Source organism: Leptidea sinapis, chromosome 6, assembly GCF_905404315.1.
Source record: "Leptidea sinapis chromosome 6, ilLepSina1.1, whole genome shotgun sequence".
Lineage (NCBI taxonomy): Eukaryota > Metazoa > Arthropoda > Insecta > Lepidoptera > Pieridae > Leptidea > Leptidea sinapis.
The window spans coordinates 11,390,779-11,410,401 of record NC_066270.1 but is presented as its reverse complement, the minus strand read 5'-3'; the positions used below and the strand labels follow the sequence as shown (position 1 = coordinate 11,410,401).

Here is a 19,623-nt window from a genome sequence, read left to right as displayed (position 1 = left end):
TTTGTAGGGGTTGGATTTAGTATCGTGTCACAGGAGTTGAGATATAAATTATATTTGATGATGATTGATATAAAAAGATGTTTCTAACCGATTTTAAGGTATCTGATATAAATCAGATACCTTAAAATCGGAAATGGATTGGACAGAAGTATGAACGATCACCAAAAACGATTGTCAGAACTAAATGACTCTAATGACATAATATGGGGGTTGAATATTGATAGCCAATATTTAGAATTCAGTGACGAGCGGTCGAGTTTAAGTGTTATCATCGTGTACATAGACCCAAAAATAAATACTAATATTAAAGTAATCGTGAAAAATTTACGTGTTTGATAGTTAAATATCGTTCACTCGTCTTTGAATTCGAGAGGTCGGCTCTCAAGAATTGACCGCAGGATGCTATAATCGTGTGTTTATTTTTACGTAGGTAACACTGAAAATCTTTCGAAAATAAAAAACGGCTTAATATAGAAAGTTGCCAATACTATTATTGTTTTTCGAAGTAATCTCCGTTCCTCTCTACATATCGTCGCATTCGACGGAACCACTGAGAAAAGTAAAGGGGCACATTCTTCCTTAAGGATCTCTTCTATGGCATTTTCGTACGCTTTCACCGCATCTTCAGGGCAGTGTAAAGTGAATACCTTAAATTTTATCTTTAATTCTTGGGAATAAATAAAAGTCGCAGGGCGCCAGGTCAGGATTGTATGGCGGATGACTCATTATCTCGAATATTCAACAGTTTTTCGGAGTGCGCTGAAGCATTGTCGTGGTGAAGAAGGATCCTGCTTCGAGGGCACTGCTGTCGAATTTTTTTTAAGACAACAGGCAAACAGCGATTGACATACCAGTGTGCAGTAACTGTCCTTCCATCTACTGGCACAACTGTCGCGAAATGACCTTTCCGACCAAAGAATGAGGCAATCATCTTTTTTCTTGACTTTTCTGCCTTTCTTTACCTTAGTTGGTCGATCCTCGAAAGGAGACACCCACTGAGCTGATTGTCTTTTGGTTTCGGGTTCATAGCAATATATCCAGCTTTCATCACCTGTGACGATGTCAAATACTACATTTGAGTTTCCGCCGTTGAACTTATCTAACGAGAATTCCACGAGGTGGGGCTTCATTAAGGAATGCTAATCGCAGCCTATCATACCTTTGTTGCTAAGTAAGCCCACAACGAAAGTCATATTAAATCATGGACCGAAAATTTTCACGTGTAACAAGAGTTTTAGATTTGCCGCTAATTCACAAAAACAAATCACAACTGTATATACTACATTAGGTTACCAAATAATATAAAATTGAAATTCAAATAAAGTTTTTACAAGAAATTTTTCTAACTGGCCAGTTCTAAGCATTTTCAGTGTTACCCACGTATAACATAACCTAGAAATGTTCTTAGAAGAAATTTAGTGTATTTAGTTATCGTAGGCGTATAGCCCTATGGGGCATTTACTTGGTCTTTAAAGGTCTTTCAAGTGTATTGAGGTTAGGTTACATTAATTTGATTTTCAAGAGAATTGTGCGTTACCTTTTCGAGAGAGTATTGCCAGGGGAGAGAGGGCATTATTTTCAGTTTTATTTGTGCAAATATGTGTAGAATGTAGCTCTACAAAATTTTGAAAAGCAGCAATTGCAATTTGAAAACAGACAGAAATTCTGCTACATATATATTTATACCCTTGTAAGTCGTTAAGGAGTTCCATTGGTCATCATATTCGACAGTTAGTCGACCATATCAACGTTACGGTAGATGTCTCAAATATCCGGAGAGCATAAAAAAGTTTCGGCCGAGTAGCGTTAGTTTGCTCCTAAGAATTGAAGAGTTCCGTTACTTTGTCATGGATCCCATAATCAGAACCTAACCAAACTACCTTTGAAGTATATCATTTCCATTAAAAAAAATCATCGAAATCGGTTGGCGCTATATTGAATTATTCGTAAATTTGTCGCGCACATACTTATAACAAAGTATATACTTTTATGGTTTCCTCATGGATGCCACTGTCAGTCTGGATCATACGGAAAGCACCATCTCTCAAATAAAAAAAGAGTTATCAATATCGGTTCACCCAGTCGAAAGTTATGAGGTAACAAACGTAAAAAAACAATTGAGAACTTCCTTCTTTCTTGAAGTCGGTTAACAAATCGAATCAAATTAGCTTCTCTTTGTAAGTAAATACAATAATTGTAACGTTCTACTCTTACGCCATTTTAAGAAGTCACTAACTGGACTATAAACCTTAATTAATATGAATCGATACATAAGTAATGCAGATGCAGAAGCGAAAGACGCTAGAAATGGCTATGAGAGGCATTTCGTTGTTGCGTTTAAGTCAGATCCGCTTAGTACGAAAAATAAATAAAACCTGATTCCTCTGGTGTTGCTCCTTTTTCATAAAAAAATATAAGAAATTAACAATTACGCCCTTACACCTCAAGACGCAGTGGTACTGCAAGAAAACCAACCAATAATTATTAAAATTATTCGATAATATTACCTACCGCCGCAGCTATTGGCCGTATCTTGCCCATTTATATGTACATAGAGACATAGAGTAGTTTACAGTAGAACAAGGAATATTTATTTTGTCAACGGTACTTATGCCTGTGACGTCATTTTGTAACGATCGACGGCGGCCATCTCGAAGTATACGGCTACGGCTAGTATTGTAGCTAAATGTTACAAAACGTATGTTTTATGCGAATCTGTGATCTGTTATCATTTATTTTCGCGTAAATAGACTTGCTGGAAAGAAATTATGTCAGTTTGCTTATGTTCTCCAACAGTAATGTTCCTTCCTGTGAAGTGCTAAGTGATTATTGATTGTGTTCATTTTGTTTGAATAAAAGTTGTATAGTGTTGATAAATATACTACTATCTACATTGATTTTTTAATTGTATTTTACGGATAAGTTTAGTACCGATAAATTGCTCAGGTTTGTCATTTTTAATTTACAATAAAATTGGATATTTTTTATTAAATACACCCCAACCACCTAAGTTTTTAGTTTAGCACCCAAGTGTTTATTTTCTTCATATATTACTGTAATTTAAACTGAGTTTATACCTTTAAATCTATATTATTATATCTTAATTAGAATTATTAGTGTAAAAATATTCATATAAATTGTGTGCAACTAAAAGCATTTAATCGTAAGTTTGCGTGTTTAATTTACTATAAAAATAATTATAAATAAGGGAGAATTTATCTAATGTAATATTATTTCTAACTTTTATTACTATTTGATAAACATTGAATAACAAAGAATATAATAACAATATTGGGTTATTATTACAAAAGAGAAAGTGAATAATTTAATCACTTACACACAAATTTTCACATATATATTATATTTAATCTGTTAAATCAGTATTCTTCATTACGCATTTATAGAAAATTATTAATGGTATATTTTTTAATTTTCCGATCAATCTGACTTAATGTGTTTAAAAAAGCCGCCAATTTTCCGCCCCCACAGACTAAAACCTTATCATTTTTCTAGGTTAGATTGGGCCAAAACAAATTGATTCCGCCAATAACATTCTGCTGCTATACAAAACAAATTCACAGAACGGCCAGCCATTGGTTGAAATACTGAACGCATTATCGCTCCTCCGAGCTTATAAATATCAGCGTGAACGCGCGCCGGGCCTCTTTTCCACAGTATTAATTCGAGGGGAGTTTGTCGTGTTATTTTAGTGAGCTAACTCTAAATTCAGGATGCCGGAAACATCAAAAATGAATGGATATGCCAAAACAAACGGACATAGTTATGATATGGAAGATGGATCAGTGTTTCTATTCACATCAGAATCTGTTGGCGAGGGTCATCCAGGTTAGTTCTCCAAAGGTCTGATGATATGAAAAATGGCCGCCTGAGACATGTGCGCAGAATATTTAAAGTGCAATTTGATTGTTTTGTTTTAATAGAAATACCAGTTATTTTGTTGTGGCTGTGGAGTTCTTTAATAAAACATAAATTATGTTACATCACTATTTTTTATAATAATGTTAATGCAGAACTAATGGAACACGTGCTTGAAGCGAAGAAATCAATTTTCCACGTTAGATTCAGTGAAGTTTTCGTCGATAAAAATAATAATATCGTAATAACTGTCATGTTTCAGATAAAATGTGCGACCAAATTAGCGATGCTATATTGGATGCTCATTTGTCTCAAGACCCTGATGCAAAAGTCGCTTGTGGTGAGTAATACCTCAGTGGTGAAATATAAGTCGAAAATGTGCAATTTGATGATTCAATAATCAATATCTCTATTACATAAAATATAAATTTATATCTGTTCTATCAGAGACTGTGACAAAAACGGGAATGGTGCTATTGTGCGGCGAAATCACATCTAAAGCTAATGTTGACTATCAAAAGGTTGTTAGAGAGACAGTCAAACATATTGGATATGATGACTCTTCCAAAGGTACAATATAGTTTGTATTTTGTAAACAAATTTACTACACTACTTGCCCTGTTTTCTTCTGGCACTTGGCCATGTTAGAATCATTGAACACTGTTCAAAATTATTAAGTATTTGACCTCGAAGAGGGAACAAGCATAAAATAATATCTTGTGCATTAGGTTTTGATTGGAGAACACTAAATTTGTTAGTGGCAATTGAAGAACAAAGTCCCAACATAGCTGAGGGTGTTTATCAAGATAGAGATGAATTGGATATTGGGGCTGGAGATCAGGTATAAAATCCAATTGGCATTAGGTGGGCAAAAATTGGGTTAAACATCATGTGGGCCGATAAATAAAATGCATGTAATGAAGGATCATTAATCATAAACATACTAAGGGGGTTCCAATATCTAATACTTTTTAAGAATACAGTATACTTGATAAGTAATCATTAATTTTAAGTAATGTGCATGTGTTGGGTCAGGATTTGATTACAAGACATGCAGCGTTATGCTTGCCTTGGACCAGCAATCACCAAACATAGCAGCAGGGGTGCATGAAAACAGAAATGATGAAGAAGTGGGTGCCGGAGATCAGGTATTATTCTTCTACATCATAAAATACTATTTTTCTAATCTATGGAATAGGACAAATGACTGGTAAATGAAATGGTAACCTGATGGTAAGTTATCACCCAAACTTGAAGCACTAGGACATCAGGAGTGTTGCTGGCCTTTTATATAGGTGTATAATATAAGGTCCTTGTGAGGAAATTTCTTTTCATAGTTTGGTTTATCTGGGAAGTCAGTTCCTTGAAAATTAACCTGTATATTGATATTTATATATGATATTTTAGTTTATGGACTGTGCTGGTATTTCAACAGGATACTATCTGCTGACTTAATGGTCAAATAGCTCTTTTGAACGCTCCCATGATAAATCTGGTAGAAGGTCCATTGAAATGACATCTCACATGTTGCTGTGAACAGCTAAATTGTTTGGTGCAACTCCATGTGAGTTGTACTAAATTTCATGCAATTCTAGCAGTTAAAAAAATTTCTTAACTAATTCACATCTCTAAAAATTTTTTGGGTTTGATTATAAAAATAATCTCATTGTGAGGCAGAGGTAAATATATGTTAAATGAGTAGTTATTTACAAAACAATATTGATAATACATTGTTTACAAATTAATTGTTATTCAAGCAGTATCAGAGTAGGGGGGAGGCTCCTTTACACAGGATGCTGACTAGATTATGGGTACCACAACAGCACCTTTTTATGCCTTGAAGCAGTAATGGGTAAGCATTATTGTGTTTCGGTCTAAAGGGTGCCGCAGCTAGTGAAATTACTGGGTAAATGAGACTTAATATCTTATGTCTCAAGGTGACAAGCACAATTGTAGTGCCACTCAACATTTTTGGGTTTTTCGAGAATCCTGAGTGGCACTGCATTGTAATAGTGTATCAATAACAGCTATCAGCTGAACATCCTGCTCATCTTGTCCCTTATTGTCATAAAAAAATGGTTCATTGCTTTCATTCATTCGTTACATCTAATGAAAGTGGAAATGCATGCAGGTAAACATTGCTCTTCAAATCTTAACCACTCTTGAGAGACCACAGAGCTGGAGTTGTTAGGTATAGCTATATCAAAAGTTTTCCGCTTTAATCTCAGGGTGGGGGGAAATGCAAACACATGTTAAATCTAGAATTACATCTTAAAAACCACATTGGCCATCAGCTGCTTGTCTCCTGAGTAAAAACAGAACAGCAAGCATCTAAACACACAGCATATACACATATCATAAGTGCTAACCTGTATTTTATAAGGATAGTAGTTACCTACCCATGAGCAAGATATTTCAAATAAAAGAACTTTTGGAAAATATTTTGTGAATTGCTGTTATAACCGTTCTTGTAATTTTTATTGATTACTCTATTATCACATTGATTCCCTGCAATATTTTATTTTTAATTATAATTTTTCTTAGTTTAATATTAGTTGATACTTGCATAATTGGTATTGTCCTTTTATTTTCCATATTTTATAAATTGTTTTCCCACAAGAGGTCCCATATCACAATGGTATTTTCATTTTAAGACCATGTTGGTTTTGTTTCAATCATTATATCTCTTTTAATTTTACAGGGCTTAATGTTTGGCTATGCTACTGATGAAACTGAAGAATGTATGCCATTGACAGTGGTACTTGCTCATAGATTAAACCAAAAAATCGCTGAACTTAGACGAAATGGAGAGTTTTGGTGGGCACGACCTGACTCTAAGACTCAGGTAATTTTCTACTTCAATAAGTGACTTATGGCCGTTTTAAATAACCTATCTTTCCTTAGTTTAACTTACAAGAGGTAGACAAATCCATTCTTTTACGCTTACTTACATTTCAATAACCTATCGACATAAAGCATTGGACTATAACTATATTGGAAATAACTAATGTATCCGTAACTAGAGATAAGTTATTGAATTTTTTTTGTTATTTTTAGTTAAATTTAATTGGCACTAGGCAATAAATAAGACAAATTATATTGCATTTTTGAAAATGTGTAGGTGACATGCGAGTACAAATTTGCTGGTGGAGCGACAGTCCCTCGAAGAGTTCACACTGTTGTGGTGTCACTCCAACATTCTGAGAAGGTAAATAATATTTTTACTTTAAGGGTAATTAAACATTGCATATCAATATGCATTGAAAACACGCAAAATGGACCCAATTAAGCGGTCTAATTGCGAAAACAGGAGCCCTTTACTAATTACCAATGCATTGAAAAGTAATTAACATATAATATTGATATGGTTACATCATTGACATTGAAATTGTATTGTAGACTGGTGAATGTTAGTTCAATTTTAGTATGAATTTTTTTAAGAGGGTTTGGGAAAAGACAGAACGAGCCAATACAGAGTTTTGTTGGCATATATTCATAATTTTATTTTAGCCCTAGTTATGTTCGGATGATCATAAAAGGTCTTTTTAAAAATTATTATTTATTACACAAATAACTAATTACAATAATATTAAGACATGTTTCTTACAACAAGACTGGAGGGAAAGTGAACAGTAAAAGTATTAAATTAGAGACAATCGAAGTTCAGCGTCAGCATCCATTCACTTGTTCAATCTGCAACTCAGCTCTTTCACATCGATGGGGCCCCGGTAACACCTGACATTTTTTTTTTTAAAAGCAGTTGGACACTTAGACTGGGTGTACTATATCATTATGGTTTCACAATATCTCTGTGTATGACCACACTTCAGTTTGCTTTTACAAGTAATATGGTGAGCAGCAGTGCACAAAAAAAAAAACATGCAGTCTTTTCTTTTCATACTATAATATAGTTGTATTCCTTCCATTATCCACACAAAGTTATAATGTACTGGACTCTGAATCCATAAAAAATGAGTGGTTTTGAATGTATTTCTAGGTATTTACACGATTATGTTAATATGAGTACCCACAAACTCTGCTGGCTATGTGCACACGTCCTATGTTATAGTTTATGGGCATAACACAATTACAGGAATTAGTGTGTGTGCCTTATCTATATTTGTCAGATGTGTGGATGATGTTATGCCTTAAGTATTTTAGTTTCTATGAAATTAATATAAGCAGATATATTTCTTTTGTTACGAGTTTTACAAACTCTTGAATAAAGCCGTACATTTTTTATATTGGTGATGTAGTTTTTTAAGTATTTGTCATTGAAGCTTGTGACGTATCGGAAACATTATGTGACTGATTGACATTATCGTCATTTTTTATTTCACTTGTTAAACAGTTTCCACTTTGCATTTTAATATTATTATATACGTAATACACACTCGAATTGATGATAGATACAGGTACCTCCTTCTATAACGCGGAAGAGTGGTTCTGCGTTATAGGAAACCACGTTATAGGCGTATGCCCTATAACGCGCATTAACGACGTCTTACTTCGTATTAATAATAATTTATCACAATTCCTAATAAGTATTTCCAGTTGTTCTATGCCTCTTTTACTATTTTATTAAGGTTTTTACTTAATACACAAATTTTATAAAATAATTTAATTTTGTAATAACTCAATACACCTATAAGGACAAATCATTATAAATTTCACAGTACAGAGATATGTCAATGGGAAATCCCGCGTTATATTGCAGAATGGCCGTGTTATACGTGGCATTGAAATCGCGGAATATGAAAATACGTTATAAAGTTGATACTGTATTTAAATAGTGGCTGATGATAAATACATTCCACGGAAATATTTAAATGATTTGTAAAAATGTAGTTATTTAGATGCGAGCAAAGACTCTGTACAATTAATGCCATTGCATAATACCATCACATGAAAAGGAGGTTCCAGCTTTATTGACGACTCCTATAGCCCAGTGGTTAGTGACCCTGCCTACTGAGCTAGAGGTCCCTGGTATGAATCCCGGTAGGTGCAATCATTTATATGATGAATATAAATGTTTGTTTCCGGGTCATGGATGTTTATTTGTATTTATGTATAAGTATATTGTATTAAATACACTCAGCGGCACACTTAACCGCCCACCCTTTTAAAGTGGCAAATTTTGATGTTATCGCAGTTGTAAGTTATTGGGCATAAATAAGTCAAGTGTGAAAGAAATGTAGTGACGAGAAAATTACAAACTACCCACTTAACTTTGTTTTTTTTACGCATAAGTTGTGAATAGGATAAATATTGAACTTCGTCTCATTATCGTTATCGTTGCCATACTGCTTACGCTTCAGTGGCATTAAAAGTAAACAATTTGAGTTTGTTTTGTTTTCGTTACCTAAAGCTGTGTTTAGACTTCACAAACATGCCATTTGATGCTAATTCAGTGGCGAGAGCCGTCGCTCTTATCGACGAAGGGTTTAGTCAGAGTTACGTGGCGCGGAAGCTTGGTGTCGCACGTACCACCTTTAAGGATGCAGTGAAACGGTTTCGGGAAACTGGCTCTTATGAGCGAAGACCAGGACAGGGCCGAAAAAGATGCACCTCCGCTCGTGACGACCGATTTCTTGTGACCAATGTTCTAAGAAATCGGTTCACTACAGCTGTTGAGGCACGAAACCAACTTCGTGATGTTCGCAATGTTCAAGTGAGTGAAAGAACAGTGAAAAGAAGACTAGGAGAGAATGCCTTTGGAGCTTTTCGACCATCTCGAGTGCCACAAGACTTCGTTTTGCCCGAGACCACGCCGAATGGAATATGGAAGAATGTTATGTTTACTGACGAGACAAGAATATGCTTGCACGGTCCTGACGGTCGCCAGCGTGTATACAGACGCAAGAATGAAAGGTTTGCACCATGTACTGTTGTGGAAACAGTAGGTTACCAAGGTGGCTCTATCATGATATGGGGCGGCATTACTTACGAAGCACGCACCGACTTGGTTATCTTCGAAAGAGGTGGAATAAATGCTCAGAGGTATGTAACAGAAGTGTTGGAACCTCATGTAATGCCATTTGCTCCATTTATTGGCGAAGATTTTTTATTAATGCAGGACAACGCTCGCCCCCACGTTGCTAGAGTTGTTACCGCGTACCTGGATACCGTCGGCATTCGAAAATTAACGTGGCCATCCCGGAGCCCAGATTTAAATCCTATTGAACACATATGGGACAATTTAAAAAGACGTTTTCGAAGCCGCATACCAGCTCCAACCACCATAGATGAATTAAAACAATCCGTGATTGAGGAGTGGCAGAACATTCCACAAAAACAGATCAAAGATGTCATCGATAGCATGCCAAACCGTTTGATGGAAGTCATGAGGGTCAGAGGTGGAAATATGCACTATTAGAATTCATTTATTCAACAGATTTTTTATTTTTAAGCCATTTCATCACATTTGTTAATTTACGGTCAAAGTGTTTTTCAGACTTCTATCTTTATTTAGATAATTATCTTTCATTTTACTTCAATATACCTACGTTATAAAATAACATTCACAATCACTTGTGAATGTTATTTTATAACGTGGCCACAATTTTTTTTTTAACCAAAATCGTAAAAATCAAGGTGGGCGGTTAATTGTGCCGCTGCGTGTATATCGTTGTCTTGTACCCATACTACAGGCTATGCCTAGTTTGGGGCAAGATAGTTTGTGTGAGAAGTGTGTCAATATTATTATTATGACGACGATCAGTAATGATTTCCGCAAAACTTAACAACACGTGTTAACACAAGGCATTTTGAATTAAAAAAAAACTTGCTTAACCTGTTTTAAACAACGCGTTTGACTAGCTTCGCTCGTACACGTGCATCCGCGTGCCGATACAGTTTATGAACCCCACTCGGTATACGGTGCTTATGGTATAATAATATTGACACACCCTTACACAAATTATCTTGCCCCCGACTAGGCATAGCCTGTACTATGGGTACAAGGCAATGATATATTTATTATATACTTACTTAAACATACATAAATACATATTAAACATCCATGAATCGTAAACAAACATTCATATTCATCATATAAATGCTTGCACCTACCGGGATTTGAACCCGGGACCTCTAGCTCAGTAGGCAGGGCACTAACCACTGGGCTAAAGAGGTCGGCAAGGTATAGTGTTAGTTGGCGTTTTAATAGCTTTATTTTTACTATGGGTAGGTATGATATAACATGGTTCGCCATGCGCAATGAGTGGCATTGCTTGCGGCGGCGTCGTGTGGCGGTTCGTCTCCTTCCCTCAAATATGAATCTGAAAATAGTAGATGTTTATGGTTCTGTTTGATTGCAGATGTTATAAGAAAGAAATAGCGGATTTTATGGTTTAGTAGTTAGTAGCACATTCAGAACAGATAAATTAGTGATAACTCTTGTGTTTTAGCATAAATAAATAATATTATAGCATCAAATCTATTATTATAATTATTAAATTCGAATATACTCTTGGTTACATTGACAGATAACTTTGGAAACTCTACGTGAAGAAATCCGAGAGAAGGTGATTAATGAAGTCATTCCAGCGCAATATTTGGATGAGAAGACAGTGGTGCACATCAATCCGTGCGGTCTCTTCATAATTGGTGGACCACAGGTTAGTATTGAGTGAACTTTATAACATTTTACCAGTGGGAGGCTCCTTTGTACAGGAGGCCGGCTATGGGACCACAACGGCGCCTATTTCATTCATCGTCTATATCATTCATTACTGTGTTTCAGTCTGAAGGGCTAGTAGCTACTGAAATTACTGGGCAAATGAGACTTAAAATCTTTTGTCTCAAGATGACGAGTTCAGTTGTGGTGCCGATCAGAATTTTTGGGTTTTCACGAATCCTGAGCGGCACTGCATTGTAATGTGCAGGGCGTATCATTTACCATCATCTGAACGTCCTGCTAGTCTCATCCTTATTGTCATACAAAAAAAATCTTGATTTTTACAAATTCAAACATGCACATCTTTCTTATACCATAGTGATGAAAAATTCTCCTTCTCATTCTGGGTTGAAGTAATGTTATGGGTCTTTGATCCACTCATTTCTTTCGAGGTTCAGTCATTCATAAACAAAAGAAAACACTTCTGGACGTCGCGTCGCTAAAGAAAACTTTAGTAAAAGTCACATTGGGACAAACCAGTACCACAACGGCGCCTATTTCAGCCGTGAAGCAGTATTGTCTAAGCATTACTGTGTTACGGTCTGAAGGGCGCCGTAGCTAGTCAAATTACTGGGAAAATGAGACTTGACATCCTATGTTTCAAGGTATCGAGCGCAGTTGTAGTGTATGTATCAGAATTTTTGGGTTTTTCAATATTCTTGAGTGGTAATGCATTCAATGTAATTCCTGGTCATCTGAAGGGTATATAGGTAGGTAAGGTGTCTTTGAAGAAAATAATCCCCTTATCACAAGAGCAAGGCAATGCTTAAGGCCACATTCTAGCGTTTTACCGCTACTGGACCGACAAAACCAGTATTTCTGTCGTCTCTGATCTGGTGAACCAGCTAGACGGTTTGACCGCGTATACTCAAAGGTACTCGAATTGCACCCGGCTGATTATGTGGTATAGAGTTATAGTTACTGATCTACATTTAATAATGTAATACATGATACTCCATAATACTCCTGTAATTGAATAATAATACACTCAGTCCATAAAAATTGTTATTAACATTAGAGAGGATAGAGGTTACCTATTCTTAGGGCTATATTTCACCGACACACCATGGTGGCGCAACCAGTCGCCGCTACTTACGATATATATGTACAGCTCCATGAAAGCTTTTCACCTGGTGTCCTTTTGGTTGCGCAACCAATTTGATGTCGCGACCAGCTCCGTCACGTGTACAGAATTTTACCGATCGGTCCACCAAGCTGGCCACTAGCCAGTCGATAGTCATACATCTATCATTTACCAGCCGGCTAGATTATGGGTACCACAACGGCGTATTTCGGCCGTGAAGCAGTAATGTCTAAACATTATCGTGTTTCAGTCTGAAGGGCGCCGTAGCTAGTGAAATTACCGGGCAAATGAGACTAAACATTTTGTCTCCAGGTTACGAGCCCAATTATTGTAGTGGCGTTCAGAACTATTGGGTTTTTCAATAATCCTGAGCGGCACTGTATTGTAATGGGCTGATCGTATCAGTTACCATCAACTGAACGCCCTGCTCGTCTCGTCCCTTATTTTCATAAAAAAAATCAAGGTATACTAGGCAAGACTTAATAATGTTTTTGTTTCAGTCGGATGCTGGTCTCACAGGGCGCAAGATCATCGTGGACACATACGGCGGGTGGGGAGCGCACGGAGGCGGCGCCTTCTCCGGCAAGGACTTCACCAAAGTGGATCGCTCGGCGGCGTACGCTGCTCGCTGGGTCGCCAAGTCACTCGTCAAGGCGGGGCTCTGCAGACGCTGCATGGTGCAGGTGCGGCTATCCACACTAGAATGTAGGCCGGCTTGATGAAGTATTGCCGTGCTCTATTTATGACGCCCAGTTTCTTCCAAGCCAATTTGGCTTTGCTCTCCAGATGGACGCCGAATTGGCAATCGCTCGAGATATCGAGACCCAGAATTCCGATACTAGGCGAGGCTGTAAGGGAAGTGTTGTCGAAGAGCGATGATACGACAAATGGTTTTTTTTAGCGGTAAACGCGCAAACTTGCCCCATTCCATGACCTCAAGTGAAGACTCGATAGAAGACACAAGTTTCTCCGGGCACTGGTCGACTATTTCCCTAGAGACCTGCATGGCCCGTGTATACCTCAGTTGGTTGACTGAATTGTTTGCATTACGAAATGCATAGATGAGGGTGTGTTCCCTGACCTCATGAAATACAGCAAAAAAGTTATACCTTTGTTTAAATTAGGCAGTTCTTTTGACCATGCTATTTGAGTGCTGCCTGTTATTAATAAAATTTTTGAAAAAATTTGCTTCAACAGCTACAAATTTTTGTAAATTAATGAACAAAAATCAATTTGGTTTCACTAGGGGCTTATCAACAATTAATGCGGGTACTAGACTCATTAAGCACATCTGTGACGCCTGGGAAGAGTCACAGGATGCATTGGGCATTTTTTGTGATTTGTCCAAACCATTTGACTGCGTCCACCATGAAACTTTACTCCTAAAACTAAAGCATTATGGAGTGAAAAATAGAGCCCTAAATCTGTTAAAATCATATTTAAGCAAAAGAGTTCAGATATTCGATGTAAATGGCAAGCGGTCTTCTGGTAAACCTGTGGGAATGGTGTTCCACAGGGTTCTATTCTCGGTCCTTTCTTGTTTCTTATATATATTAACAATCTACCGTTTGTGGTAGATGATAGCCATGAGGTTTGCTGATGATACTTCACTTATTTTTAAAGTGAAGCGACATACAGATATTGATGAAGAGGTAAACAATGCACTCTCAAAGATAGTGTGTTGGTTTGAGACGAATAATCTGCACTTGAACAGTAAAAAAACAAAGTGTTTACGGTTCATTACACCAAACACAGTGGAGGTACAAACCAACATACTCATAAATGACCAGAGATTGGAACTTGTGGACACTACGGTATTCTTGGGTATCACGTTAGATAAAAAGCTTCAGTGGGGTCCACATATTGCCCATCTAGCAGATAGACTCAGCTCTGCGGCATATGCAGTTAGAAAGATTAGAGAGTACACGAATGTTGCGACCGCTAGATTAGTGTACTTCATTTATTTTCACAGCATCATGACTTACGGTATATTACTATGGGGTCATGCTGCTGACATTGATATAGTGTTTGCACTGCATAAGAGCTGTTCATGCTCTGTACATATCAACTTGGCTATAGACAGTCTCTCAAAGAAAAATTTAAAGAAATAAATATTGTGACTGTTCATTGACAGTACATTTATGAAAATTTAATATACATTCACAAAAATCTTCACCTTTTTGCTCTTCATAGTGATTTTCATTATTATAACACTAGAAATAAGGGATTGCTTGTAACTAATTCTAGTAGGCTGCATAACATACATAATAGCTTTAAGGGTAAATGTATACACTTCTATAATAGAGTCTCCCAGCCACTGTTCAGGCATTATCTATAAATAGATTTATATGTTTTATAAAAAAATGGCTCTGTCGTAGATCTTATTATTCCACTGCTGAATATCTAAATGATCGGACAGCCTGGTACTAGATTGTGAGTATTTTATAGGGATAGAAATGACTGTACAATATTGTATATTTTTATTAAAAAGAGTGCAAAAAAAGAATGCTGGGAGAGTTTCTTGCGCCGCTTCTTCTCTCTCAGAGCGCCATTTATTTCCGAAGCGGTAGTAGTATCTAGTAGTTATTAGAAATGACATCAAAAAGAATTCTAAAGAAATCAATTTTGAGAAAATAAACGCCTTTTATGCCTTTTAATAATATAGGTATTAGTCCAGTGTGGATGCATACGACCTTCCTTACACTGTGCAGTCAATATACTTTTAACCTCTACATGCCCAATCTTCTCTACCTCTTTAACTATACCCAATATTGTGTTACCAATAAATATTACACCATATTGAGTGAATTGTAAATGTGCAGGTCGCGTATGCTATCGGTGTGGCCGAGCCATTGTCCATCACCGTGTTCGACTACGGAACATCACACAAGACACAGCAACAACTTCTCTCAATTGTACAGAAGAACTTTGATTTGAGACCAGGAATGATTGTCAAGTAAGTTTAACAGTTTAAGTAGCATCTAGTTAACATCTAGATACACTCTTCTCTCTCTTGAAACACTAGACATGAAAACAGGCCAGGTTTATTACTTTAGTGTGTGTGACAAGATACGTGAGTTACGTGCATTGCTCAAAATAGAGGTTAACTGTGTCAACTTCAATTTTTATCGTCTCACGCAGCTGTCACAGTCTATCCAGACGTATAGAAGATCTAAGTTTAATAGATTATATATTTTATAGTGTCAAACTCCTCATCATATCGCATAATATAATGCTTAATGATAAATAGTGATGACACGAGCAAGACATTCACTTGATTGTAGGTGATACACCCCGCCCATGAGGCCCATGATTCCACCAAAGCTAAGCAGAGAGGAGATGTATTTTGATAACCAATCTAATTTAGATATTTCTACATCTCCTCTCCGCTTAGCTTTGGTGGAAATGGATCAAGCGGAGAGGTGAGGAGAAGTCTGATTTGTCTATAGAATTTTGTGCCACGTCGAGCGATCACCCGATAGCGTTGTTATAAGCACAGCTCACATCTTCTCTCCACTTTGATGGATACCGGGCTCAGGATTCTTGATTGAACCTAAATTTCACAATAGGCACTTTGAGACATAAGATGTTAAGTCTCATTAACGCAGTTGTTTCTCTAGCAACGGTGCCATTCAAAGCGAAACAATAATTCTTGCACATAAGTACTGTTCTATGAACAATGCCTTTTGAATAATATTTATTGTGTATTTTACCTTGTTCACGACCGGTCTGTGTGTTACTTTGCATGATGTAGTAAGTATCTTTTCTTTATAAGTATTGTTCAGTAGTTTTCGCAGTAGGAAAGAAAAACGGCCCACCATTTATTAGTATAGAGCAGGGGTGCGCAAGCTTGAACTGCTGGCGATCTACCTCAAAATTGTTAGAGTACGATCGATCTACTTTGAGAGGCTTCATGTAATTGTGATGAAGGATTGTCGTCTAGGTATAGTGTCACGATGACATAGATATTAGTTTTGCGCACAATAGTACGCATTTTTTTAGTCAAGGCAAGTGTAGGTCTACTACAAGTCATAATTATTCAAAATTGCGAGTTTATTGGTTCTTCCAAAACAAACGCTCGTTCTGGTGTCTAAAGTTCTAAACTTAACTAAAGAGCGACTTTGGATGTTGAATCTGCATGACACTGCATGTCCTGCATACTTTTCATAAGATGGTACGTAATTACCGATTTTAGTTACCTAAAACAAAATCTGTGAATAGTTATCTGCTCAAAAACACTGACCTGTATAAATACCACTGGACAGGCTGTTCCATATGTTTGACAACAAAATTTTTGTGCCTATTTGAAGCGCCACTAGCGAGCGTGCAGAGAACTAATATTGACGAATAATACAAATGGCTGCGAAGGAACGTACAATAATCTGAAGTATTTTTGCATTTTGAATTTCGTATACTTCAACAATCAACGTAATAAAGTACACTTTTTTTTTGTAAATAGTTTCCCAGCATCTATCGATGTTTGCTGAGGTTGTCATCACTAGTTTTAGTACTGCAGACTCTCGTTACATGGCCAACAGCGCCAAAATGCCGAATATCAAACAGGCACAAAAGCACTTTGACAGCTGCCAGTCCAGTGGTACATAAACGCCTCATATGCCTTTTAATAATATAGGTATTAGTCTAGTGTGGATGCATACGACCTTCCTTACACTGTGTCAAAAAGCACACGCGATCGACCGTTTGAGCACCCCTGGTATAGACTATATATAATCAAATATTGTAATGCAATATATTTCTCAGGGAATTGAACCTGAGGGCGCCGATCTACCAGAAAACAAGCACATACGGCCACTTCGGGCGACAGGGCTTCCCATGGGAGACACCGAAGACCCTCGTGGAGTGACTCGAGCTACTCCAGCCTAGATTATTGTTGTAAATATTTCACCAGTATCATATAACACTTGTATGTGTGTTGCGTAGTGAGAGGTTGCCGTCTCTCTATAGACTTATTATGTAACCCGGGCCCGCACGCGGTGCGGCTCAACCTAAGTTAAGTATTCGTTTAGTTTGATAGGCGCAACGGTGACGTCATTTCTGAATTTGAGTTAGTTCGAGAGTTCCTAACCAAGCAGTTCGTAAAACCTGATTTATAATATATTTTTAAATAGATCATGATGAACTAAATGGACATTTTATTTTTGTGAAAGATGAACTGTTTGTATTCTCGAATGTGTTTACGTGTTTGTTAGTAAGCGCTACAATGTCGGTATCGTATGCTGTTTCTCTGTTTGTGTCACAGTGGAGCGAGTGAGGACAAGACTAGTTTTGATTTTACTCACTTCACTGCAAATTTAGTACTGACCGATAAGATGACTTATTTTGAAGTAACAGTGAGACCAGTATCGGTCTCACTGAATTATATTGGGATTATCCTATAGTAGTGGCTGTTCTAAAGTAGGTAAATAGATATCTATCGTGCAGTACAATTTGTGTTGTGTTTACGAAAAGGATACAACGTGGAAAAGAGCCATTTCGAAAACACACCGACCCATTCGGGGAAGTAAGTGAACAATGCATTTACAATGCTGCCGATTACTAGATAATTATATATATACTTGAACTATGTAAATAGAGATTTAGAATATCGATAATACTAGTTCGGGTATTAATATTTGTGATTGTATTTTTCAATCTGTTTCCACCGTTTAAACTCTGGATGTCTGTGGAATTTTCAATTTGTCAATGTGGAATTTCAAATAAATTGTGTTCTTGACCATATTGAGAACTCTAAATGAGTATTTTATTTCAAACCTTTTTGTGTTGCATTACTTTTTTATGACAATAAGGGATGATACGAGCAGGACGTTCAGCTGATGGTAATTGATAAGCCCTGCCCATTACACTGCAGGGTCGCTCAAAACCCAAAAGCTCTCTTAGCGGGGTACTACAATTGCGCTCGTCACCTTGAGACATAAGATGTTAAGTCTTATTTGCCCAGTAATTTCACTAATTATGGCGCCCTTTAGACCGAAACACAAAAATGCTTACACATTACTGTTTCAAGGCAGAAATAGGCGCCGGCCGTTGCGGTGCCCATAATCTAACCGGCATCCTTTATAAAGGAGCCTCCCACTGTTATGGTTGCAGAAGTTTTTTACTTTGCTATTTGATAATTGATGAAACCTTACATTTTGTATCATTCAAACTAATATCTGTAGGATTTTTAATTGAATGATCCAAACGATTTTTTTGATAACCTTAATTGCGCCTCTACTTATTTATCCACACCATCAAATATTTTGAAGATAGTGTGTGACCCTCGTCACGGAATCTTGTTCTGTTGCAAAATGCATGATGGAGTTTGATTTTCTTCCAGCATTTCCCCCAGGAAGAAATATCTTAAAATATTTTATAGTCAAGTATGCTAAGTAAGCAATCCCTAAGATTTGATCCTCAATGAATCTCCAAGTGCTGGAATTAAGTAAAATTCATCCTTTACTCGTTGATAGCTGACATAGCCCGCCTATGAAGGGGCATTAAAAAAACAGGATATTATAAACACACCTTTACCACAACGCCTTACCAGAACCTTTCACACTATAGCCCCCAAATCGACGCACACACACACACACCATTTACACGGCCGCTAAGCAATCTTGGAGAGCCAAAACTATTGCGTGCCACGCCGTACGCCGCGCCGTCAATCTTTTTGTATGTACCAACCCTAGCGTTCCGCCCAGACGTAGGTATAAATTTCAAGGATACCGCTGAGCTACTGTTCTATAACTTGTATTGTGTCTTTACTGAAGAGAGTATCGCAAAAGCGAATACTAGGAAGAAAGGTAACTTTTTGCTTTATGAAGTCTTCAGCAAAATAAATATTTACTAAAAAGTTGTATTATGTGGTGGTTTTTAATCGGTCCGATAGAACGAAACTCAATATATTCTGTTTATGTTTGCTACCCAAGATTAATCAAAAGAACATTTCTGACCATAAATGTGTTGAAAATAGACGGTACCCATG

General features: G+C 36.9%; 1 protein-coding gene across 2 annotated transcripts; it reads left to right on the top strand.

Annotated features, from left to right (window-relative positions):
* The first annotated feature begins 2,798 nt into the window (after positions 1-2,798).
* Positions 2,799-18,391, top strand: LOC126965049 (S-adenosylmethionine synthase). Of its 2 annotated transcripts, none has more exons than XM_050808492.1 (11): positions 2,799-2,946; positions 3,514-3,846; positions 4,139-4,216; positions 4,324-4,446; positions 4,605-4,717; positions 6,578-6,721; positions 6,998-7,084; positions 11,364-11,495; positions 13,139-13,321; positions 15,461-15,594; positions 17,400-18,391. In XM_050808492.1, exons 2-11 carry the CDS (start codon positions 3,732-3,734, stop codon positions 17,500-17,502), a joined length of 1,212 nt encoding a protein of 403 aa, XP_050664449.1. In that variant the 5' UTR covers positions 2,799-2,946; positions 3,514-3,731; the 3' UTR covers positions 17,503-18,391. The 2 variants fall into 2 exon arrangements, with proteins under 2 accessions (XP_050664449.1, XP_050664448.1); XM_050808491.1 differs by lacking the exon at positions 4,605-4,717 and adding an exon at positions 4,912-5,024 and having other exon boundaries at positions 2,806-2,946.
* The last annotated feature ends 1,232 nt before the right edge of the window (positions 18,392-19,623 follow it).